Source organism: Scyliorhinus torazame, chromosome 4 (genome assembly GCF_047496885.1).
Source record: "Scyliorhinus torazame isolate Kashiwa2021f chromosome 4, sScyTor2.1, whole genome shotgun sequence".
NCBI classification, from domain to species: domain Eukaryota; kingdom Metazoa; phylum Chordata; class Chondrichthyes; order Carcharhiniformes; family Scyliorhinidae; genus Scyliorhinus; species Scyliorhinus torazame.
In genome coordinates this window covers 206,265,050-206,291,276 of record NC_092710.1, presented here as the reverse complement: position 1 = coordinate 206,291,276, position 26,227 = coordinate 206,265,050, and the positions used below count along the sequence as shown (strand labels likewise).

Here is a 26,227-nt window from a genome sequence, read left to right as displayed (position 1 = left end):
CCGCTAGTTCTGCTTTCATGCCCTCGTAATTGCTCGTACTTAAGTTAAAAATATTAGCTTGGACGCACTATTCTCTCTCTCAAACTGAATGTAAAATTCAATCATATTATGATCACTGCTTCTTAGCGGGTACCTTCACTATAAGGTCATTAACTAATCCTATCTGTTTGCTCAACACCAGGTCAAGTACAGGCTGGTTCCCATTTGGCTCTACAATGTCTGATCTATGAAAACTTTGTATGAATTCCTCATCTAGGCTGCCTTTGCCCATCTTGTTATCTCAGTCTATATGTAGATTTAAGTCCCCCATGATAATCATTGTACCTTTCTCACAAGCTTCCACTATTTCTTCCTATCCTTTCTAAATGTCACATAACCTTCAATATTCATTTCCTACCTATATCATTCTGCAGCCATCTCTCTAATGGCTATTCAATTGGATTTATTTAACCCTATTTGCATTATTAATGCAACGGTTTTGTTTCAAATGTTTCATGCATTCAGATACAAAGCCCTAAGTTTTGCCCTTTGATTATTTTTGTCACCTCCAGCCCTATCTACAGTGCGGACTCGATGGTCTGAATGGCCTGCTTCTGCACTGTAGGGATTCTGTGATTCTATGATTCTACTCATTTACTCATAGATTTATATTTTTTGTTCTCTGTCCATTCCTTTCACGATTTGTTTATCATTTCCCATATTAATACCTTCCTCTCTTACCTTGTCTGTGGTTTTATATATCATGCCAGGCATGGTAGCACAATGGGTAGCACTGTTGTTTCACAGCACCAGGATCTCAGGTTCGATTCCCGGTTTGGGTCATTGTCTGTGTGGAGTCTGCACGTTCTCCCCGTGTCTGCATAGGTTTCCTCCGGGTGCTCCGGTTTCCTCCCACAAGTCCTGAAAGACATGCTGTTAGGTAATTTGGACATTCTGAATTCTCCCTCTGAGTACCCAAACAGGCGCTGGAATGTGGCGACGATGGGCTTTTCACAGTAACTTCATTGCAGTGTAAGCCTACTTGTAACAATAAAGATTATTATCATCACATCTTCCCACATTTCATCCCGTGCCTGCACTATTTAATTTAAAACCCTTTCTACTTCCCCAGTTATGCAACTCACAAGAATACCGGTCCCAGCATGGTTCAGTAATAGACAGCCCTAATGGTTCAGCAACCACTTTGACCTGGTGTTGAGCAACCAGATAGGATTAATTAATGACCTGATAGTGAAGGTACCCGCTAGGAAGCAGTGATCATAATATGATTGAATTTTACATTCAGTTTGAGAGAGAGAATAGTGTGTCCAAGCTAGTATTTGTCCCTGTGCCCCACGCACCAGAGCCCACTTCTCCCACACCACACCAGTCCTTGAGCCTGCATTCATTTCTCTAATCCTATTTGTCATGTGTAAGGGCAGCACGGTAACACAAGTGGATAGTACTGTGGCTTCACAGCACCAGGTTCCCAGGTTCGATTCTCCGCTGGGTCACTGTCTGTGAGGAATCTGCATGTTCTCCCCGTGTCTGCGTGGGTTTCCTCTGGGTGCTCCGGTTTCCTCCCACAGTCCAAACACGTGCAGGTTAGGTGGATTGGCCATGCTAAATTGCCCTTAGTGACCAAAAAAAAAGGTTAGGAGGGGTTATTGGGTTACGGGGATAGGGTGGAAGTGAGGGCTTAAGTGGGTCGGTGCATACTCGATGGGCCGAATAGCCTCCTTCTGCACTGTATGTTCTATGTGGCAACGGTAATAATGCGGAGATTATTACCTTTGAAGTTTTGCTTCTTAATTTGTTGCCTAGCTCCTTACATTGACTATGCAGAATCTCTTTCCCTGTCCTGCCTATGTCATTGGTTCTTTAATGGACCAGTACTGCTGGATCCTCCCCCTTCCACTGTACGTTCCTCGCCAGTCCTGAGCAGATGTCCTGAACCCTGGCACGTGCAGTATGCACAACTGTCTGGACTCTTGCTCTTTGCTGTTGAGAACAGTGTCAATCCCCTCACTCTATTATCCCCTACTACCACTACATTCTTTTTTGCTCCCCCTGCTGGAACAGCTTACTAAACAGATGACCCTATTCTGTGACAGCCTTCTGGAACAAAGCGTTCAAGCATTTCTCTCCCTCCTGTATGTTGCGCAGTGTTTGCAATTCCTCTTCCAGATCAATAATCCTGATCCGGAATTACTCTAGCTGCAGATTTGTTTGTCCTCGACCACGTTGGTGTCCAAAAGCTCAAACACTCCACAAATAACACGTGTACTGCAATGTTACTTTATTTATTTTCTTATTTAACTTAGAATAGCTCCTACTACAAATCTCTATGCTTATTCTATGCTTGTATCACTTACAGCTAAAAGTTGTATGTTTCTTGATTGCACAGGTATGTTTTATACATTTATGGGATGTGGGTGTCTCTGGCAAGGTCAGCATTTGTTATCCATCCCTGACTACTGGCGAACTGAGTGTCTTGCTCGGCTAATTCAGAGTCATCCACATTGCTGTGGGTCTGGAGTCACATGTTGACCAGAGCAGATAAGGATGGCAGATTTCCTTCCCTAAAGAATATTAGTGAACCTATACTGAACTCTATAGACAGTTATATGGGAAAGATACATTTGGAGGGTTATGGGCCAAATGCGGGCAATTGGGTCTAGCTTAGTGGCAAAAACTGGGCAGCATGGACAAGTTGGGCCGAAGGGTCTGTTTTCATGCTGTAAACCTCTATGACTCTGACTCTAACCAGCTTTTTTTACAACAATTGACAATAGTTTCATGGTCATCATTACTGAGATGAGTTTTCAGATTCCGCCTGCTGCGGTGGGATTTGAACCCAGGACATTTGCCTGGTCTTCTGGATTACAAGCTGAGTGACACTCACACTGTGTCACCTTCTCCCCTTTGTGTTATATATTTATTTTATTTTTTATTGATTGTATTTTAAAGTTTCAGAAGATCTACCTTAACCCTGTGCCCTCAGCTAGCTATTAACACATCGGGTTAGATTCTCCATCAGCGGGATCATCTGGTTCGCCAGCAATGCACTCACGCCCACGGAATTCCCGATGGCATGGGGGTATGGAATCATAGAATTGACAGTGCAGAAGGAAGACACTCGGCCCATCGAATCTGCACTGGGAAAGAGAACCCTACTTAAGCCCCACGCCCCCAACCTTTCCCCGTAACCCAGTAATCTCACTTAACCTTTTTGGATACTAAGGGCAATTTATCATGGCCAATGCACCTAATCCGCACATCTTTGGACTGTGGGAGGAAACCGGAGAACCCGGAGGAAACCCATGCAGACACGGGGAGAATGTGCAGACTCTGCACAGATAGTGACCCAAACCGGGAATTGAACCTGGGACCCTGGAGCTGTGAATGCGGGTGTGGCGGGATGGAGAATTCCACCCATCGTCTCTACATCTACTGGCCAATCAACCTACCAGTTTCCTGTCTTGTCACAGTTGTTTTTTCACTCAGTTTCTTCAGCAGCTGAAATAGTACATTCCTGACTCCAGACTGTCTCTGCACCGCTCCACATCCACTCGTAGGTAGGTAAGGCTGCACTCTGATCCTCAGAATGTATTTAAGGTGCTCCTGACTCCAGACTGTCTCTGCACCACTTCACATCCACTCCCAGGTAGGTAAGGCTGCACTCTGATCCCCGGAATGTATTTAAGGTGCTCTTGACTCCTTACTGTCTCTGCTCATTCCGATTTCACTGCCCAGGTAGATAATTGATCTCGCAGCCATTTCAAGTAGTGAAATCTGTGTATCCTCCTTGAAGTATAAAAATATATGCGTAATTCTGCTGGTCTCTTACCTCCAAAACACCCAAGTTAAGTAAATATTCATCGTCAATTATTTGGCAGTAAACTAGCTGGGCAGGATTTTCCCGCACATTATACAAAGTGACACATTTGCATCCTATTGCAGTTCAGATGGTGAAGCTTATCCCTGTAGTTGAATCATGATCCTTACAGTGAACAAAAGGTTCTATACTGAAGTATTGTAAAAGTTTAATGACTACATATGGAAATGTGCAAGCTTATGACTTCTAATTCTTTCTGCATAGGTGCTGCTTATATCACTGTTAATTTTACTTCTTGGACTTGGACTTGGCCTTGGCCTAAGATCATGTAAACGTGTAGCAGGTATGTGTTACAATGTTTTCAACTTTAAAAGTTGCAAACATTTTATTTTTCCATTATTGATCATTTTTGATTTCATTTTTTAAAGTTGTGATTTCCTTTGGAATGGAAAGGTGGGATTTCCTGGCCTCCCCACAACCTGCTTTCTGGCGTTGGAGCCGGCCTGCCATTGGCCTGGGGCAGGATCTTCCGGCCCAAACCTCCGCAGCTGGGGAACCCGCCATGGGGTGGTCCCCATCGGCGGGACCAGAGGATCCCACAGGTGTGAGGAACCGGAAAATTCCAGCCAGTGATTTGCGCTGTATTTGTAACTTAATTACCTCAATAAATTAATTTTTATTTTCCTTATAGACTTAAATATTAAGGTGTTCATTTCATGTATGGAAGTGCACTCTTTAATGTGGGCTGGAAGTTTCTGCCCGTTCATACCGACAGGATCTTGGACCCAGGCCAGCCTCCCCGAACAGGCGCCGGAATGTGGCGACTAGGGGCTTTTCACAGTAACTTCATTGAAGCCTACCTGTGCCAATAAGCGATTTTCATTTTCATTTCATTTCTACCGGTCCTGCCGATGGCGCACCCATTCCGCGAGTATCCCGGCTGCGAGGGGAGCATTCAACGGAAAACCTCGTTGACAACAGTGGGACCAGAAGATCCTGCTGCCAGCCAATGGCAGCGGGCTGCCTCCGACTCGTGTTAAGGGGCCGGTTGCGTGTAAAATCCCGCCCATGATCATTGTCCAATTAATGTGAGCTTTTCTCACTCCAAAAGTAATTCAGTAAAACTCCTGGGTCCAATAGTTTTTGCTTTGAGCACAATTGGCGATCCAGCTGCAAATTCCACTTTGTTTAATAAGTATTTTATGTTCTGCTCAAATTCATTTGCAATCACAAACTAAAATCTTCTTTGAACCAGTTAGGTAGCGTGTGGAAACGTGTAAGCATTTACCAGTTACCTTACTGTACCGTAGCCAGTTTCTTGGAAAATGAAAAGATACACATTTAAAAGATTGTAAAACATGCGTATCTTTGTGCTTAAATCACATGAACAGTTTCACTTTAAGAGCCTCCTGCAAACAAAAAACTCACAATTGCGATTATTAAGTCTGGGGATGTGGGCAGTTTTCGTGGGCAGTAGCCACGGAGTGTGGTTTACATTTTCTGTAATTTCTCAACTCCCTCTGATTGTAGATGTGGGGACAAAATGGGAGCAGGTCAGCAATGAAAGGGCAGGAAAATCAATAGGAAAGTTGCCTCAGCTCCTTGTGTGCACCAACTGGTGATAAATTACAAAGCAGCATTGGCGGAAGCCTGGAAGTGTGGGACTTAGCTACTCTTTACTTTCAGGAAATCAGAAGATGGAAGACTTAAAAGAGCTCTGCAAATTATTTGCAGTCAGCTGTCATTTATAATATTACATAGAATAGAATTGCCACATTGCAGAAGGAGGCCATTTGGCCCATTGAGTCTGCACTGACCCTTTGAAAGATCACTCTACCTAGGCCCAAATCACCCTGCCCTATTCCTGGAACCCCACTCTAAGGGGCAATTTATCATGGCCAATCCACCTAAACTGCACATCTTTGGACAGTGGGAGGAAACCGGAGCACCCGGAGGAAACCCATGCAGACACAGGGGGAAAGTGCATACTCCACACAGACTATCATCCAAGGTGGGTAGCGAACTCGTGTCCTGGAGCTGTGAGGTAGCAGTGTAACCACTATGCTACCCTGCTGCACTGAGTGTTCAGCAGGAACAGGCCCATGTGGCCCAACTGGTCGACACTGGTGTTCATACTCCACATGAGCCTCTTCCTGATGTACTTTATCTAACCCTACTGCCATACCCTTCTGTTCCTTTCTTTGTCATTTACTTATTTTGCTTTCTTTTAAATGCATCTATGCTATTTACCTCAACGACTACTTGTGAAATTGAGCTACTCTAAGCACTCTCTGGGTAAACAAGTTTCTTAAATTTATTAATGCCTTTCTTATATTTATGACGTCTGGTTTTGGATTCCTGTACAAGTAAAACTTTTCTTTACATTCTTTACCCTTTCATTATAAAACCTCTATCATGTTACCCATCAGCCTTCTCTTTTCCAGAAAAAAAGGTCTAGCTGTTCAGCACTCCCTGCTGGGTGTATCTTCTCAGCTTTTGTATTGCTCTTGTGAATTGTTTATGCAAGTCGTAGAATATTTTTGACTGCCATTAAAAAAAAAGTTGCTGTTCATAGAATCATGGCATTCCTGTAGTGCAGAAGGAGGACATTTGGCCCATCGGGTCTACACCCCACCCAGGCCCATGTCCCACTTTTTCATTATGTCAGGGCAGATTGATGATTCAGCAGAGAGAATTTTGAAGTCTGGGTACATACAATTTTAATTTGGCTGATGAACTGCTGTTGTTACTTGATACTGAGAAGTCAGATCACTGGCTGGAAATGCAGCTTTTCAAACCTCTAATAGTCAAATTCAAAGTTTGATTGCTTAATCAGAAGATGTCCAAAGTGAATGGAAGGTTTATATAAGCTTGTGAACTGCTTCAATGTAGACTTTGAAACTATTTCATAATTTTGATTCTTTAATGTTGTACTGGCCATATGTCCTTGAATTTTGTTTTAAGGACGGACAGTTAAAGGGATTCTGATTCTGCTTGAGGAAATCAAACCCATTATGTATGTAAAATAAAAGCAAAATACTGCAAATGTTGGTAATCTCAAATAGAAACAAAGTGCTGGAAGTACTCAGGCCTGGCAGCATCTGTGGTGAGAGAAGCAGAGTTAATGTTTAGTTGAGAGAAGGCGTTTGAAGGAGAGTCATATTTGACTCAAAATGTTAAGTCTGTTTCTCTTTCCACAGACCTGCTCAGTATTTCCAGCATTTTGTTTTTATTTCTGTTGATGCATGTTGTTTGAGAGCTGAACAAGGCTTCCATGGTGCAGTTACATTTATTTGGGCCTTCTTTCAGGGCCTCAGTTAGGCAAGTTAGGCCTGCCTCGAGCACCTCTCTGCAATGTCTCCTCTAGGCTGCACATTCGACAGCCTCATTATAATGTGTGATTTAATGGCATTGTACAAGGGACCAGAGAAGATCAGAATGGTCCAATTATCATTATAGTTCATTAATAGGAGAGATTCTAGCGCCACCTGGGTTACTGCATGAAACACAGAGGAAAGCAGAAGCACAATTACAGACAGTTTTGTAAATAATACAAAGCAAATATTATTCAAACATTTATCCTAGTTGAGTTAGCCTTTGTCAGTGGTTGTGTTCCTGCCTTAGAATCACAGGATTGTAGACTTGAGGCCATCCTCCATAGACTGGAACGTATAATCCAGACTGACATTTCAGTCGGAGTGCTGCGGTATATTTTAGATGAGAGAACAAACAAGTCCTCAAGGGTCATAATCTCCGGATTATTGCCCGAGCCACGTGCAAATTGGCATAGGGAGGCAAGAATAAGGGAGGTTAACACGTGGCTGAAAGAGTGGTGTGGGAAAGAGGGGTTCCTTTTCATGGGACACTGGCATCAGTTTTGGGACAGGGGGGACCTATGCCGTTGGGATGGTCTCCACCTGAACCGAGCTGGGACCAGTGTTCTGGCGAAAAGAGTAAATAGGGTGGTCAATAGGACTTTAAACTAAAGATTGGGGGGGAAGGGAAGGTCAGGGAACCAAGAGGTGAAGTAATCAGCGGGGAGCGTAGCTGCTTAGGAACACAAAAAAAACCGAACAGACAAAACTCAAGAGTGGTTACGATTGTCCCCATCCCACAAAATATGACACAGTGTATGGAAAGGCTCAGTAAACCAAGGTCCACCACACTAAGAAAACAAAAAGGGACGGTCAATAGAGAATTAAAGGTGCTATATTTAAATGCGCGCAGTGTACGGAACAAGGTAGATGAGCTTGTGGCCCAGATTGTGACTGGCAGGTATGATGTGGTAGGCATCACAGAGACATGGTTGCAGGGGGTTCAGGACTGGCATTTAAACATCCAGGGATTCACAACCTATCGAAAAGACAGAGAGGTGGGCAGAGGGGGCGGGGTTGCCTTGTTAATTAGGAATGAAATTAAATCAATAGCACTAAACGACATAGGGTCAGATGATGTGGAGTCTGTGTGGGTAGAGTTGAGGAACCACAAAGGCAAAAAAAACATAATGGGAGTTATGTACAGACCTCCTAACAGTGGTCAGGACCGGGTGCACAAAATGCACCACGAAATAGAAAGTGCATGTCAGAAAGGCAAGGTCACAGTGATCATGGGGGACTTCAATATGCAGGTGGACTGGGTAAATAATGCTGCCAGTGGACCCAAGGAAAGGGAATTCATTGAATGTTTACAGGAGGGCTTTTTGGAACAGCTTGTGATGGAGCCCACAAGGGAGCAGGCCATTCTGGACTTTGTGTTATGTAATGAGCCAGACTTGATTAAAGACCTTAAAGTAAGGGAGCACTTAGGAGGCAGTGATCATAATATGGTCGAATTCAATCTCCAATTTGAAAGAAAGAAGGTAGAATCAGATGTAAAGGTGTTATAGTTAAATAAAGGTAACTACAGGGGCATGAGGGAAGAACTGACGAAAATCAACTGGGAGCAGAGCCTAGTGGGAAAGACAGTAGAACAGCAATGGCAGGAGTTTCTGGGAGTAATTGAGGACACAGTACAGAGGTTCATCCCAAAGAAAAGAAAGGTTATCAGAGGGGGGATTAGGCAGCCATGGCTGACAAAGGAAGTTAGGGAATGCATCATAGCAAAAGAGAAAGCCTATAATGTGGCAAAGAATAGTGGGAAGTCAGAAGATTGGGAAGACTACAAAAACAAACAGAGGATAACAAAGAGAGAAATAAGGAAAGAGAGGATCAAATTTGAAGGTAGGCTAGCCAGTAACATTAGGAATGATAGTAAAAGTTTCTTTAAATACATTAAAAACAAACGGGAGGCAAAAGTTGACATTGGGCTGCTCCAAAATGACGCTGGTAATTTTGTGATGGGAGACATGGAAATAGCTGAGGAACTGAATAAGTACTTTGCGTCAGTCTTCACAGTAGAAGACATGAGTAATATCCCAACAATTCCGGAGAGTCAGGGGGCAGAGTTGAATATGGTAGCCATCACAAAGGAGAAAGTGCTAGAGAAACAAGAGGTCTAGAAATTGATAAATCCCCTGGCCCAGATGGGCTACATCCTAGAGTTCTAAAGGAGATAGCTGAAGAAATAGTGGAGGCGTTAGTTATGATCTTTCAAAAGTCACTGGAGTCAGGGAAAGTCCCAGAGGATTGGAAAATCGCTGTTGTAACCCCCCTGTTCAAGAAGGGAACAAGGAAAAAGATGGAAAATTATAGGCCAATTAGCCTAACCTCGGTTGTTGGCAAGATTCTAGAATCCATTGTTAAGGATGAGATTTCTAAATTCTTGGAAGTGCAGGGTCGGATTAGGACAAGTCAGCATGGATTTAGTAAGGGTGCCTGACAAACCTGTTAGAGTTCTTTGAAGAGATAACAAATAGGTTAGACCAAGGAGAGCCAATGGATGTTATCTATCTTGACTTCCAGAAGGCCTTTGATAAGGTGCCTCACGGGAGACTGCTGAGTAAAATAAGGGCCCATGGTATTCGAGGCAAGGTATAAACATGGATTGACGATTGGCTGTCAGGCAGAAGGCAGAGAGTTGGGATAAAAGGTTCTTTTTCGGAATGGCAACCGGTGACGAGTGGTGTCCCGCAGGGTTCAGTGTTGGGGCCACAGCTGTTCTCTTTATATATTAACGATCTAGATGACGGGATTGGGGGCATTCTGGCTAATTTTGCCGATGATACAAAGATAGGTGGAGGGGCAGGTAGTATGGAGGAGGTGGGGAGGCTGCAGAAAGATTTAGACAGTTTAGGAGAGTGGTCCAAGAAATGGCTGATGAAATTCAACGTGGGCAAGTGCGAGGTCTTGCACTTTGGAAAAAAGAATAGAGGCGTGGACTATTTTCTAAACGGTGACAAAATTCATAATGCTGAAGTGCAAAGGGACTTGGGAGTCCTAGTCCAGGATTCTTAAAGGTAAACTTGCAGGTTGAGTCCGTAATTAAGAAAGCAAATGCAATGTTGTCATTCATCTCAAGAGGCTTGGATATAAAAGCAGGGATGTACTTCTGAAGCTTTATAAAGCATTAGTTAGGCCCCATTTAGAATACTGTGAGCAATTTTGGGCCCCACACCTCAAGAAGGACATACTGGCACTGGAGCGGGTCCAGCGGAGATTCACACGGATGATCCCAGGAATGGTAGGCCTAACATACGATGAACGTCTGAGGATCCTGGGATTATATTCATTGGAGTTTAGGAGGTTGAGGGGAGATCTAATAGAAACTTACAAGATAATGAATGGCTTAGATAGGGTGGATGTAGGGAAGTTGTTTCCATTAGCAGGGGAGACTAGGACCCGGGGGCACAGCCTTAGAATAAAAGGGAGTCACTTTAGAACAGAGATGAGGAGAAATGTCTTCAGCCAGAGAGTGGTGGGTCTGTGGAATTCATTGCCACAGAGGGCGGTGGAGGCCGGGACGTTTAGTGTCTTTAAGACAGAAGTTGATAAATTCTTGATTTCTCAAGGAATTAAGGGCTATGGAGAGAGAGCGGGTAAATGGAGTGGAAATCAGCCATGATTGAATGGTGGAGTGGACTCGATGGGCCGAATGGCCTTACTTCCACTCCTATGTCTTATGGCCTTATGGTCTTATGTGGTGTTAAACATCCCCCGGCACTATTGAAGGAAGAGCAGGAGAGACCTCTGTTTCCTAGAAAATGTGTATCCCTCTACAACACCATGAATACACAGGTTATTTGGCCATTGATGGGAAATTTTGTATCATGTTGAATGACGTTTGGGATATTGATGCTCAGGAAAGAAATTTGATAAGTGCAAGGATTGTGCCCAGTAAGTATTTGCATTGATAAGTTGCCCTTTGACACCATACAAAAACATGTCAATTTCCACACCTATGCTGATAACGTCCAGCTCCTCGAAATCCCAACATTGTCTCAAAATCACCAGACAATTTGCCTGACATCAGTACTAGATGATCAGAAATGTCATTCATCTAAATATTGGAAAGACCAAAAGCATTGGGCATAATCCAATTCCACTGCCATCCATCCCGCCAAGCACAAAGTGGGGAGGGGTTATTTGGTTGTGCAGGATGGTATGTGGTGCAGACCCTGCTGCCATCCCACCCTCCTCCTGTCTCCCTCCTATTAAGCCTGGGGCAGGAAAGCCTGCAGGGGGCCCCTTCCTGCCTGAAGGTCATTGAGACCCTTATGTATTTTCATTGCTGCTAGTATTCAACCAATGGCAAACAGGAGGTCACCCAGCAAGCTCTGACGTTTTGCCAGCAGTCTACAAAGTGTTGTTGTGTTATGTAATTTGGAATAACACAAGCTGCCACTTGATGCAGTTTTGAGTAATAGATGCTCCAGACTTTGAAGTGAGTTCAATGTGTTTTATTAAACTGTTAGCACAGTTCTCAATGAGTTCAACTCTGCTAATCTAAATGTAGTAACTCAGTCTGACTGAACCAGCCATGCTCTAAGCCACGTGCTGGGGTGCGATGCTGAGGAAACAACCTGTCTCACTCTGTAGATGTTGGTCTGTGGAAAGAGGCGGGGTGTGAGTGCCTCATCCCTTTTATAGTGAGATACCACTCCTGAGTGTCCTGACTGTCATTGGTCGTGTCATTCTATGTGTTCATTAGCTGCATGTTTGCATATCATAACATCTCCCCCTTTTTTTAATGTTTTGTTGGTGTATATGAATGTATTTACATGAGAATGAGTCTGTCTAACGTGACTGACAGAGGACAACAGAACAGAGCAAACAAAACAAATGTTCACAAGTTAAGTCTCTGAGGCTTGCGTCTGATCCTGGTCGACCGCCGGAGAGGTGGCGGAGGGGACGACGGAACCTTGATAGGCGGGATGGAAGCCTGACTGGTGGCCTCGTGGTGCGAGGTATCAGGAGGTGGCAATTCAACATATGGAAATGGAGGAGAAAGTGGTTGCGGGCAGGCAACTTTGCGCAGTGCCTGTCAATTCCTTTGCACAATGGAGCCATCAGCCATACGTACAACAGAAGAGCGGGGTGCGGCCTGTCGAACAACAGCCGGGGCAGACCATCCATCATCCGGTATCATGATCCTGACCGTGTCTGCCGGGGATAGAACGGCCAGATCGGTGGCATGGGCATCATTGCCCTGCTTTTGATGGTCTCTGAGCTGCTGAATCTTCTGCAGCACCGGGAGGTGATCCAGGTTGGGCAGGTGTATAGCTGGAAGCGTCGTCCACAGGTCTCTGTTCATCAGGAGTTGAGCCGGCGACATGCCAGTGGACAATGGAGTCGCCCTGTACGCGAGCAGTGCAAGGTGTATGTCGGAAGCAGAGCCTTGCAGATGAGCTGTTTCACAATGTGCACCCCTTTCTCGACTTTTCCATTGGACTGCGGATAGTGCGGACTGGAGATGACATGCTGGAAATTGTATGACCTGGCAAACGTGGACCATTCTCGACTGCTGAAGCACGGGCCATTGTCGCTCATGACGGTGATTGGGATGCCATGCCTTGAGAACGTCTCCTTACAGGCTTTGATGACGGTCCGAGAGGTGAAGTCCGGGAGCTTCAGCACCTCCAGGGTAATTCGAGAAATAGTCGATGATCAATACGTAATCGCGACCATTCGCATGAAAGAGGTCGATGCCAACCTTGGACCACGGAAAGGTCACTATGTCATGCTGTTGGAGCATCTCCTTGCTTCGCGCTGGCTGGAACCGCTGACAGGTAGCACAGTTCAGGGCCAGTGGACAGCTTGCCGGGCTCTGCGTCTGCACTTCTTGACGCCCAGATGTCCCTCATGAATCTGGCGCAGCACCAAGCTCTGGAGACTGAGCGGAATGACAATCCTGTCCAGCTTGAGGAGGATAACATCAATCACCGTCAGGTCGTCCTTCACATTGTTAAATTGTGGGCACTGCACTTTCTGCCAGCCATTGGTGAGGTTGTGGATGACGCGCTGCAGGAGGGGGGTCTTTGGCTGTCTCATCACGGATGAGAACTACCTTCTCATCTGTCGCCGGGAGAGTGCTAGCACACAGCTGCACCTGCAATTCGATGTGCTGGATGATCTCCAGCAGCTCACTGGGCGAGGTGATGGAGCGGGGACAATATATCAGCGATGATGAGCTCCTTGCCAGGTGTGTACACCAAGTTGAAGTCATGCCTCCTAAGTTTAAGCAGGATTCTCTGCAATTGAGGTGTCATGTCATTCAGGTCCTTGTGGATGATGTGGACCAGAGGCCTATTATCCGTCTTGACAGTGAATGTCGGCAGGCCTTGGACATCATCATGAAATTTGAGGATGCCGGTGAGACGACCCAAGCACTCCTTCTCAATCTGTGCATATCTGGTTTCAGTGGGCGTCATCGCCTTTGATGCGTAGGCTACTGGTGCCCAGGATGATGTGTCATCTTGTTAAAGCAATTGCTGATGCCATCATGACTCGCATCTGTGGCTATCTTTGTCTCCTGGTCCGGGTCGAAGAATGCCAGGACTGGTACAGTGGTGAGCTTGGCTTTCAGCTCCAGCCATTCTGTCTGGTGTGCTGCCTTCCACTCAAAGGCAGTTGACTTTTTCACCAGTTGCGTAGGGCCGTGGTGTGTGTGGCCATGTTTACCCAGAAAATTGACCATATCCAAAAAGCGCAGCACCGCCCTTTTGTCCTCGGGGACCTTCATCGCCTCGATCGCCTTGATTTTGTCTGTGTCTGGGCGCACACCATGCTGTGAGACCTGGTCGCCTAGGAACTTGAGCGTAGATGTGCCAAAACAACATTTGGACCTGTTTAACTTTGGCCGTTGGCATGTACACGGTGGAATACCTTCTGGAGACGGGACACATGTTCTTCAGGGGTCGTGGACCATATGCTGATGTCATCCACGTTTTGCTGGTGGTGCCCAGTGGGTTCCTGGCGTAAACTTTTGCCAAACGGGCCCTATATCATACCAGGTGCAAGCCCAGGGTCGTCTCCAGCGCAAACATGTAGACCACGTTCGGTCCAGAAGACTATCCCCTCAAAAGATTCTCTGCCCCCGGAGCTCATTTCTACAGCCGCAGAGACCAGAGACAAGGGAAGGTAGTCCTCACAATCTTCCACTGGTGCCTCACTCAAAGCCTGCGCAGGTCGTTACAGAACCGAATGGAGATAGAGACGCTGACATGGCGGAGGCAGCAGACTCTGACTCCGAGATGGAGACACAGGACGCTTCAGAGGGGGCATCCTCAGCCGTTCGTCACGGAAACGCCCGTCTCCGTCTCGTTACACGCAGCCTGATTCAGCGCCGCGTGCAAATGGTGTCCGGCCTGCGGCAAAATGAGTCCGACCCCCTCCTTCGCCAGGGTCTTCGGTGGATTCCTTGGACTTTGGGGGGAGGGATGTTATAACCTGCCTGCTTACCATTGGCTGGGGACTAATGACAATCCCACAATCCTGTGAGAGTATGAGTTTCCCCAATGAGGGGGGGCGGAGAAACCATTAGTAAACCCCAAGTATAAATAAAGCTGGCCAGTTTAGGAACCAGCAGGAAGGAGTGTGCAGCAAGGGAAGTTGCTGCTGCTGTTATATATATATATATATATATGTTATTGTAAATAAATGTTATTACTTTGTATCCTTAAACTCGTGCTGGATTCTCTGTGGCCCTTACAAAAGTGGACTTTATTTTAATTTGATTTTGGTTTTTAATTTAATTTGATTTAATGTCACATGTACCGAAGTACAGTGAAAAATATTTTTAATGGCCGAGGGAATGTACACAGTACGTACATAGTAACCAAAAAGAATAACCAACAGAGTATATTGACAAATGGTACATCGACAAACAGTGATTGGTTACAGTGCGGAACAAGGGTCCATTTTAAGAATTAATGCAAAGGGTAGGACGTTCGAGTCACGGTCAAATGCCACCCTGTTGATGTACTCAACCTCGAAATGGGCTTGAAGCTCTCAGTGTATATTTGGTGAAAGCTAACTAATTCAGATAGATTTCAGGTACTTTCTCAAGGCTACAATAGTTGCTCACAAATGCCAGGCCTGCCTTACAGCAACTAGTGTGACATTTTAAATGAACAAAAAGGTTAGGAGCTTGTCAATCTGTGTTATAATTCTTTTGGAGGGTTAAGCCAAATAAGATGCCAGATAATGTGTATGTATATCCGCAGCAGCAGTGGATCCTTATCAGGGTACTGTAGTCTCACCTTGGAGAAATATTAAGATCAGTTGTGCGATCATGTGTCATACCTGCAAAGAAATTAATGGTTTAAAGCAATCTTTCTTTTGCATTTTAAGCTTTCTTTCTAAGGATCTTTAGCCTGAACAGTTCTGTGAATTTGGTTTAAATTCTTTTCTCATATTCTTTAAGCAACAGAATTGAGCTTTTCTCGAGTCCAGTTGTAACAGATCTACTCGTGATTGTTGACATCATTTTGCATCTTGTAATTATGCTCACTGCTCAGTTTTGAATGCTGCTGCAAGAGCTGTAGAATTAATTACATTCTCGGTCAACATTCTGACACCCAAGGAAAATTATTTAAAAAACATTTAAGCTAATATGAAGATGCTGGGCGAAATTCTCCGTTTGGCAGACTGTGGGCTGGATTCTCTGTTTCAGTGGCTAAGTGCTGGCATCAGCGGTGCATGTGTGGTTTTTTACGCCCAAAAAATTGGAGTGAAACCCTCACCGATTCTGAGACCGGTGAGGGGCTAGCATCGGCGCCGAGTGAAACCCCCGCTGCCTGTGCTTAAAACGACTGGAGAATGGCCGGGTCCCTGGCCGCACATGCACACGGCTGGCGACCTGCAGCGATCCTGCCGTACAACATGGCGCCGGCCCTGCGCGGACCGAACCTGCCATCCCGAACCGACAGCCCACCCCTTGGCCACCCCCACCAATCCCCCCAGCCCTCAAAGAAGCCCCCCCCCCCCGGCCAGCAGCATGGATCCCGGCCGGGTGTTGCGGTGCTGGACACAGTCCGCAGCCGCCACACCGGGTTCCCGCACGGCTGAGACCACACGTGTCCCGCGCCGTCGGGAACTCGGCCTATCGGGGGCAGAGCATCACGGGTGGGCCGGCCGATGACGCACCAACGGCGTTGCAACGGCACGACGCGTGTCACGATGATGCCAGTTTGGAGGGAGTGGAGCATTTCTGACCGGCATCAAACCAGCACCGGTGCTGATTTTGACGTCGGAGCCCATTCTCCACCTGTTCGCCGAACACAATTTCGGTGTTGGGCAGCAGTTCTCCCGCCGGAGGAGAATTGCAACTGGTTTACTTTGCCCCTGGGAGTGCAAATCGGAAAGCAATTCCGTATCCCTTGCCATGAAGATTTATGCCTGGCAAGGAATGCGAGGGATTCCAGTTAGAATCCAGTTCAAGGGCCGCCTTTTTGAATGGACAGGCTGATAATGAAGTTCCGCAGCTGGCCATCCCTCAACCCCCACAGGAAAACCGACCCCCTCCCGCACTGCTTTGCTTCGGTGACCACCCTCTTCTCCGAAGTACGGGGGTGACCCGATCCACCGCTCCCAGGACCCCCCTAACTAGGTCCTGGGACCTCCATAATAGGGGACCCCAATGTTTACAAACATCAACCACATCAAAGAGCGGTAAGTGTATTGCAATTATGCGCTAGTCTGATTGGAGTACATTTACCTCGCTTTGATGTAGTTCATGTTTGTGAACATTGGGCTTTCACTACTTAGAGTCACTCATCCATGAAGGGATGAATGAAACAAAGCTGCAGCTGGTTTGTGGAAGCTGTCAATCACAGTCCACTACTAGAATTAATGGCTTGCAACTATTGGATCTGAGAGGTTGAAATACAGGTCACAGCTGTTCTCCTTTGAAAAATGGACTCGAGGAGCCTCCAGGTAATTGTTACAGCTGTGATTTGTTTCACTGACGTCTAGCTTCCAGAGAAGGGTCTCTTTTCTGGGGAGGGGGTCTGTGCAGGGGTGGGTCTCTCTAGTAGTCACTTCTGGTCAGGATGTCCCTGTGGGGGTTCCTTTAGTCAGGGGGCCCTTGTGTGGGGTCCCTATTGTCAGGGGGCCCCTCGGGATGTCCCTTTAATTAGGGGATCTCTGTGGGGGTCCCTTTAGTTAGAGGGTCCCTGTGGGGGGGTTAATTCCATTAGACAGTCCCTGTGGGGGGTCCCTTTAGTCAGAGTGTCTCTGTGGGGGTTTCCTTTAGTTAAGAGGTCCCTGGGGGAATGGATCTTCCTATACATGGGGTCCCAGGCGGGGTCTCCCTAATCATGAGGTCCCGGGGTGGGGGGGGGCTCCTTATTCATGGGGTACCTGGGGGGGGGGGGGTTCTCCCTATTAAGGGAGTCCCTAGGGCAAAGGGGGGTCTCCTTATTAAAGGGGTCCCAGGAGGGGGTGGGTCTGATAAAGGAGGAGCGGGCGGGTAGTGCATTGTTGGGCTGGGTGGAAGGGTGGCATTCGGATGGATTTTGGGGGCAACTCCCCTAAGGGGTTACCCTCTTGGCCCACCATGCTGGTAAGTATCAGAGGTGATCAGCGCCCACATGGTTCACTGCCCAGGGGACCGCCAATCACTGAGGGCCAGAGAATAGGGTGCCAGGCCTGCTAAATGGATGCAGAAGGGACATTAACATCATTTGCATTCAGTTACATCCTCCCGCTGGTGCACGGTCATGAATCTCAATCCTGCCGCCAACGGGGGCATTGGAGCATTGCCCCTATCCCGATTTTTCCCCCAATGCCCAATTCTCTGTGCCATCGGGAAAAGCACTTCTGGTCCCAGGATGGAGAATCAAGCCCGCCATCTTTACACAGACCTCAATATTGCAAGCTGATTACTGCCAAATATCTCCAGTTTTCCAGAAGCTATAAATTGTTAAGGATGGTATCATTCGATTAGACAAGTGCACAGATATACCAGCAGAGTAGCAGGATCAAGCGTGACCAGTCAACAACTTTGACAGAATCAAAAGAACCAAAATGTGATTTCCAGGCATATAGAGCAAGTTGGGCGAAACAGTTTAAAAAGTGCTTGACAATTAAGGCAGCATCACTCAGCACGGTGAGTTAGCACTGCTGCCTCATAGCCCAGGGATCCTGGTTCAATTCCAGCCTTGGCAACTGTATATGAGGAGTTTACACATTCTCCCCGTGTCTGCGGCAGTTTCCTCCGGGTGCTCCGGTTTCCTCCCACAATCCAAAGATGAGCAGGTTAGGTGGATTGGCCATGATAAATTGCCCCAAGTGTCCAAAAATGTTAGGTTGGGTCACTGGGTTACGGGGATAGGGTGGGGGTGTGGGCCTAGGTAGGGTGCAGATTCGATGGGCCGAATGGTCTCCTTCTGCACTGTAGGGATTCTATGATTCTATATCAAATTTATCTGGTTCTGGGGAGGGCTCTATGACGTAAAATTTAAATTGAGGCGCCCCAGTTTTCTCTTTAATTTTGACATTTCCAGGATTCCCACTGATCTTCCTTTGAAGCAGGGAGTTCCTGAAGAAATGACCAGTGTACCTGTACCTGGAGATGTATTGAATCACATCTCCCAAATACCAGCACTGAAGTAATCAAATTGACAGCCAGTGCTGCAAAAGTAATTCTAGAGATGTTGGTCAGACAATGGACCTGCATTTCACAGCACAGGATCCTAACAGCTTGCAGAATATCTTTTGGGTTTTGCCCACATTGAATTGTCCCACTAGGGTACACAAAGTATTCTCGGCGAAGGACTTTAATGCCCATCGCCAAGGCTGGTTGGGTAGCACCATGACTGACCAAGCTGGCGATTCCTGAATACCATAATTGCCAGGCTGGGCCTGCAGCAGGTGGTGAAGGAACCAACAAGAGGGAAATTTGCCTCCACCAATTTATCTGTCACATGACAGTGTTGGAAAGAGTGGTCTCACCTTCACACTGAGGACACAGTTCATCATGTTGTATGACACTTTCACTATGCTAAATGGGATTGACTTCGAACCAATCAACCAACACAAAATTGGGCATGCATGAGGCACAGTGGGCCATCAGCAGCAGCAGAATGTATTCAACCACCGTCTGTAACTTCTTGGCTCAGCATTTTCCTTCACTCTATGATTACCATCAAGCCATGGGATCAACTCCGGTTTAATGATGAGTGCAGAGGAGCATGTCATGTACAGCACTAGGCATACCTAAAAGTGAGGTGACAACCTGGTGAATTTATAAAACAGGGCTATTTGCATGCCGAACAGTGGAAACTGTGTACAATAGACAGTTGAGCCCACAACCAAAACCTCTGACGACATGTGCTCCAGAATTAGCCCCATCCCTCGCCAGGCTGTTCCAGCACAGCTGCAAAAACTGACAGTTGCTCAGGTATGTCCCATCTACAAAAAGCAGGACAAATCCAATCTGACCAATTACTACCCCATCAGTCAGCTCGCGATCATTAGCAAAGCGATGGAAGTTGTTACGAAAAGTGTTTTAAGCGGCAGTTGCAGAGCAATAATCTGCTCACTGATGCTCAACTTGGGTTCCAGAAAGAATCTAATCTTATTACAGCCTTAGTCCAAATATGGATAACAGATCTGAATTCCAGAATTGAGGTGAGAGTGACTGCCCTTGACATTAAGGCAGCATTTGAATGAGTGTGGGCCGAGGAGCCCCAGCAACGTCAATGGGATTGAGCTCGGGGATACTTTCCACTGGTTGAAGTCACGCGTAGCACAAGGGAGGATGGTTCTGATTGTTGGAGGCCAATCATCTCATTTCCAATACATAAGGTAATCCTCGGCCCAAAAGTCTTCAGCTGCTTCATCAAAGACCTTCCTTCCACCATAATATCAGAAGGGGGGGGTGTTTGCTGATAATTGCACAATGTTCAGCACCATTCACAACTCCTCAGATACTGAAGCAGTCTATCTTGAAATGCAGCAGGATCTGCACAATATCCAAGCTTTTAACTGAAAAGAGGCAATGCAACAATCATGGCACACACGTACCAGATATTACCATTGCTAAATCCCCAACCATAAACATTGGCCAGAAACTGAACTTCCAGTCATTGAAATACTGTGGCTACGAGAGCAAGTCAGACCCTGGGAGTTCTGCAGAGAATAACTCCGTGAAACCTGTTCACCATCTACAAGGCACAAGTCAGTAGTGTTACGGAATGCTTTCCACTTGCTTGAAGTTTGTAGCTCCAATACTTCTCGAAGCTCGACACCATCAAGGACTTAGCAGCCCACTTGCTCCGCCCAAATGGTGTTCAACCCAAAGACCATTGATTCATTGGCTGAAGGAGGGCAGGGTTACTGGGAGAATGTGGTTCCACAGAGATCAAGATGCCCTTTTTGAAGGGTTCCCCAATCAGTGCTGAAAACTATACTTCCCCGTCTCTTGCCCCCATGGATAAGCAGGTCCCCAAAAACCTTAAAAGCACCTGGTCAGCCATCGCCCCCCCCCCCCCCCCCCCCCACACACACACACACACACACACACACACACAGGCAAAGGGAACCCCATCCTTCCAATGGAGCTTGCCAGAGGGCATGCCCCTGGCACTGCCAGGTTGGCACTGCCCAGGCATGTCCTTCCCCTTGGGGGCTACACTTACCTTTGCAGCTCTGACAGGTTCCCCGGAATTGTTTCACATCTTAAAATACCGGTACTAAATGTCGTTCATGTCACGTCGTGTCAGCAAGGGTAGAATTCTTTATTTAGGAGGAATATATGGTGGGGGAACCCTTTATGTGTACTTAAATTTATTAAAGTGGATTTAAGTGTCCATGATTTTATTTTCCAGGGCAGCATGGTAGCATTGTGGATAGCACAATTGCTTCACAGCTCCAGGGTCCCAGGTTCGATTCCAGCTTGGGCCACTGTCTGTGCGGAGTCTGCACATCCTCCCCGTGTGTGCGTGGGTTTCCTCCGGGTGCTCCGGTTTCCTCCCACAGTCCAAAGATGTGCAGGTTAGGTGGATTGGCCATGGTAAATTACCCTTAGTGTCCAAAATTGCCCTTAGTGTTGGGTGGGGTTACTGGGTTCTGGGGATAGGGTGGAGGTGTTGACCTTGGGTAGGGTGCTCTTTCCAAGAGCCGGTGCAGACTCGATGGGCCGAATGGCCTCCTTCTGCACTGTAAATTCTATGATAATCTATGATAAGTGAGGTTCCTGCCAGCAAAAAATCCCCCCCCCTCCAGCAATTTCAGCACAAGTCTTCAGTCTCCAGATATTAGCGATCCATTGCAACGTCGACATGCTTGGGACCAACTTTGTCATTATCAGAATCCAGTGCCTAGTTTGAAGCCAAGGGATCTGTTTATTTTTTTATTATTATTTTTCATGGTCGTTGGTTATGACTAAGGGACTTGCGGCGGCATTTCAGAAGTCAACTAAGAATCAACTACTTTGCTGTTGGCCTGGGTGCTCCATATAGCCCAGACCGGGTGGGTATAGCAAGTTTCCTTTCCCAGTGTGCATCAGTGAACAAATTTGATTTTTACGATAAGATGATAGCTTCATGGCCTCCTTTGTAAAAAGGGATACCTTTTCAATTCCAGATTTACTTAACTTTTTAAAAATTGAATTCAAATTCACAAACTTTGAGCTTGCATCTCTGCATTATTAGCTAGGTAAAATCTTCACTACTTCATATTAGTTGAGCTGAAGATTAAAAGTGGTGACCACAGGGAGTTGCTCATTTCTCCAGACCTTCTAATCATCCCAAAGGTTTGAGTTGGTACCTTTATCAAAATAAATTTAGAGTAGCCATTAAATTGTTTTCCAAGGGGCTAAATTGCGTGGCCAATCCACCTAGCCTGCACATCTTTTGTGGTGTGGGGGTGAGACCCACGCAAACACAGGGAAAATGTGCAAACTCGACAGGGACTAGGGGTTGGGATTGAACCCAGGCCCTCAGTGCTATGAGGCAGCAGTGCTAACCACTGCACTACTGTACATTTTAACTTTTACTTGATTAAATTAAGGGAGTATTTGTACAAATATATTTTGTGAAATTAAACCATGCTGCTTGTCACTGTGAAAATGGACCCGATCTAACCAAATGGGAACTATGTTTTATAGTGCGTATGTTTAGCTGCGTGTTTTCCATGAAACTGAAAAACACCCTGCTATTTAACACCCACCTGGTTAGATAAGGGGCCTCAGCAGGAAACGCGTACCCAGGGTAGACTCAGCCCCTGTTTTCTGCACTGAGGAGCGCCGCTCGATGGAACGTCTCAGTGTAGTGAGATCGGGACATCATGTTTAAATGGTGTCCCGAGCTCTCGACGCGGCCCCTGGGCCCCCGTCCGAACAGTGCCAGATTGGCACCCAGGTGGCAGTGCCAGGGTGTCTGGGTGGCACTAACAGTTTCTGGGTGCCACCGTGCTCAGAGGGAAAGACCTGGGGACCTCTGATCCCTTGGGAGACCCCAAGAGTGCTGTTCCATCTGGTCCCGTTTTGGGGGACTTTTTTTCCCAAAAAATATACTTTATTCATAGAATCTATCATAAACATTGCAGAACATTTTGAATTGTCTTGACTGTACATTTCCATCAGAGTTACACATTCCCTTGGTTAATTAATAGACTTGATTAATTAACTTTTTTCCATTCAATTTTGATAACCTTACACACATATCGCTCTTTACGTTACAATTCCTTCTTAAACATTTACATTGTCATGTTTCTTTTATACATTGGAGTGTTAATGACCCAGACCGAGTAAGACCTTAGACAGTGGTCTTTCCCCATTGTGCCTTGGCGGCAGCTACCCCAAGTTTGAGTGCGTCCCTTAGCACGTAGTCCTGGACCTTGGAATGTGCCAGTCTGCAACACTCGGTCGAGGACAGCTCTTTGCACTGGAAGATCAGCAAGTTTCGGGCAGACCAAAGAGCGTCTTTCACCGAGTTGGGGACTAGTACTGAACAGCGCGTGCCCGAGGTCTCCATGGTGAAAGGGATGAATACCAAAGCCTTGGTTACCCCAGGCAACTGCATATTCAAGTGGGACTAGCTGTCTTGCTCTAATGTGCAGATTTTCCAAAAAATGACCCTGCCCATAACAGATGGGCTTCAGATCGTGACGTCTCACTAGATCGCGTTAGATTTCACGTGGAATAGTGAGCTGGATAGATCACGGGAGGGGGGTCTCCTGCCATTTACCATCCCCATTGCGCCGGGCCACGCTGCATTTCAGGTGCAGCGTGGCTAGTAGATCGCACCCGATGTTTGTGGTAATTATTGTTTGAATTTGATAGATTTTTTATAGCCAGATCTTGCATGTCTGTGCATGCAGCAACCTCTTTAAGGGATGTTTAAATTACTAATAGCTCATTCAGAATCCACTAATAAAGCGAATGCAACCTTTTTGCAAAGAATAAGTACCTTTCATTGGGATTTGCATGTTGAACAAACAATATGATTTTCTATTTCTTTACAACCCATATTTTTCTTGTACAATACTGGATGAATTTGTGCTGAAATGCTAAAATGTGGGCTTGTGATTAGAGTTGCTGGTTCAGAACAGCGACCACAAGCTTCTCTGGAATGCTGGAAGGGAAGCTGGAAGAAGATTTACTTTGGGTTGGTCCTCCATACAGGCCACATCCTTGTTTGTGGTAATGGGGAGCCAAGAGAGAAATCTGGCAACAGCCCAACTGCCTGCCTCTGTCTGGGGAAGGAAAAGGAATGGAGAGAAAAGATAAGAGTGGTTTTTTAAAAATACTTTCGGCTGTGACACTTTAAATTGTCTCTAGCCATTAAAACAGGGTTGTTGTACTCGAAGTCTATAGTCCTAAACTCGGTACGTTATGTCACAGCAGTTGTGATTGAATAGACTCCATTGTGGTGTTGCAGTAAAATACTGAAGCCTTTCACCTGCTATTCGGAATGACTTATCTGCTGAGAGGACCATGTTGGCACAGTGCCAAGTACTACCATAACATTCACAATGTGCATCCTATGGAAGCAACAGTTGAGTATTACTTTAGAATAAGTTAATTTGAACTTGGACTAGGTTTTCGTTGTCTTTTTTTGGGGGATCCTGACCATGTTATAATCTAGCACTGCTAAAGCTGTGCGTGTTTGTCTATGTGTGTGTTTTTATAGCCTCTCATGAAATTATTTACTGTCCTACCACAAATTAACTTATTGGTTGGAGTTTTTGACTTGGTTGAATTTTTTTTAATTCAAAAAGCAGCAGACCAACATAATCACCATATGGCCCGTAGGTGTCAGTACAACGGATGTAGTGCAAACAATTTGTTGTTTTTAGGTTTTAGTAGTGTTAACGGCGCTTCTCCTTCTCCCTTTGGTCTTTCTCCCCCCTCTCCTAGCTTTCCCCCCTCCCTAGTTGCTGGTCACGAACAGGTCCTTAAAGATGGCGGTGAACTGCTTCCACCTGGAGTGGAACCCTTCATCTGGCCCCCTACATAGGAACATAAGAACGAGGAGCAAGAGTAGGCCATCTGGCCCCTCGAGCCTGCTCCGCCATTCAATGAGATCATGGCTGATCTTTTATGGACTCAGCTCCACTTTCAGGCCCGAACACCATAACCCTTAATCCCTTTATTCTTCAAAATACTATCTATCTTTATCTTAAAAACATTGAATGAAGGAGCCTCAACTGCTTCACTGGGCAAGGAATTCCATAGGTTCACAACCCTTTGAGTGAAGAAGTTCCTCCTAAGCTCAGTCCTAAATCTACTTCCCCTTATTTTGAGGCTATGCCCCCTAGTTCTGCTTTCACCCGCCAGTGGAACAACCTGCCTGCATCTCTCCTATCTATTCCCTTCATAATTTTATATGTTTCTATAAGGTCCCCCCCGCATCCTTCTAAATTCCAACGAGTACAGTCCCAGTCTACTCAACCTCTCCTCGTAATCCAACCCCCTCAACTCTGCGATGAACCTAGTGAATCTCCCCTGCACACCCTCCAGTGCCAGTACGTCCTTTCTCAGGTAAGGAGACCAAAACTGAAAATAATACTCCAGGTGTGGCCTCACTAACACCTTATACAATTGCAGCATAACCTCCCTAGTCTTAAACTCCATCCTTCTAGCAATGAAGGACAAAACTCCATTTGCCTTCTTAATCACCTGTTGCACCTGTAAACCAACTTTTTGCAACTCATGCACGAGCACACTCCGGTCTCTCTGCACAGCGGCATGTTTTAATATTTTATCATTTAAATAATAATCCCTTTTGCTGTTATTCCTACCAAAATGGATAACCTCACATTTGTTAACATTGTATTCCATCTGCTCGACTCTAGCCCATTCATTTAACCTATCCAAATCCCTCTGCAGACTTCCAGTATCCTCTGCACTTTTTTCTTTACCACTCATCTTAGTGTCGTCTGCAAACTTGGACCCATTGCACTTGGTCCCCAACTCCAAATCATCTCTAAATTTTGAACAATTGTGGGCACAACACTGATCCCTGAGGGACACCACTAGCTACTGATTGCCAACCAGAGAAACACCCATTAATCTCCACTCTTTGCTTTCTATTCATTAACCAATCCTCTATCCATGCAACTACTTTACCCTTATTTCCACGTATCTTTATCTTATGCAGCAACCTTTTGTGTGGCACCTTGTCAAAAGCTTTCTGGAAATCCAGATATACCACACCCATTGGCTCCCCGTTATCTACCGCACTGGTAATGTCCTCAAAAAATTCCACTAAATTAGTTAGGCATGACCTGCCCTTTATGAACCCGTGCTGCGTCTGCCCAATGGGACAATTTCCATCCAGATGGCTCGCTATTTCTTCCTTGATGATAGATTCCAGCACCTTCCCTACTACCGAAGTCAAGCTAACTGGCCTATAATTACCCGCTTTCTGCCTACCTCCTTTTTTAAACAGTGGTGTTACCTTTGCTAATTTCCAATCCGCCGGAACCACCCCAGAGTCTAGTGAAATTTGGTAAATTATCACTAGTGCATTTGCAATATCCATCAGTCACTGGCATGTATTTGTGTCTTCCACTGTGAAGACCGAAC

General features: G+C 46.1%; 1 protein-coding gene across 5 annotated transcripts in view; it reads left to right on the top strand.

Moving 5' to 3' along the window:
• Positions 1–26,227, top strand: part of LOC140410710 (ectonucleotide pyrophosphatase/phosphodiesterase family member 3-like) — a 280,597-nt gene that overhangs the window by 26,755 nt on the left and 227,615 nt on the right. For all 5 annotated transcript variants that reach the window (XM_072499147.1, XM_072499148.1, XM_072499151.1 and 2 more), the window contains one exon: positions 4,082–4,160. In XM_072499147.1, coding sequence (XP_072355248.1) covers positions 4,082–4,160 — 79 coding nt within the window. The remainder of the gene's footprint in view (positions 1–4,081; positions 4,161–26,227) is intronic.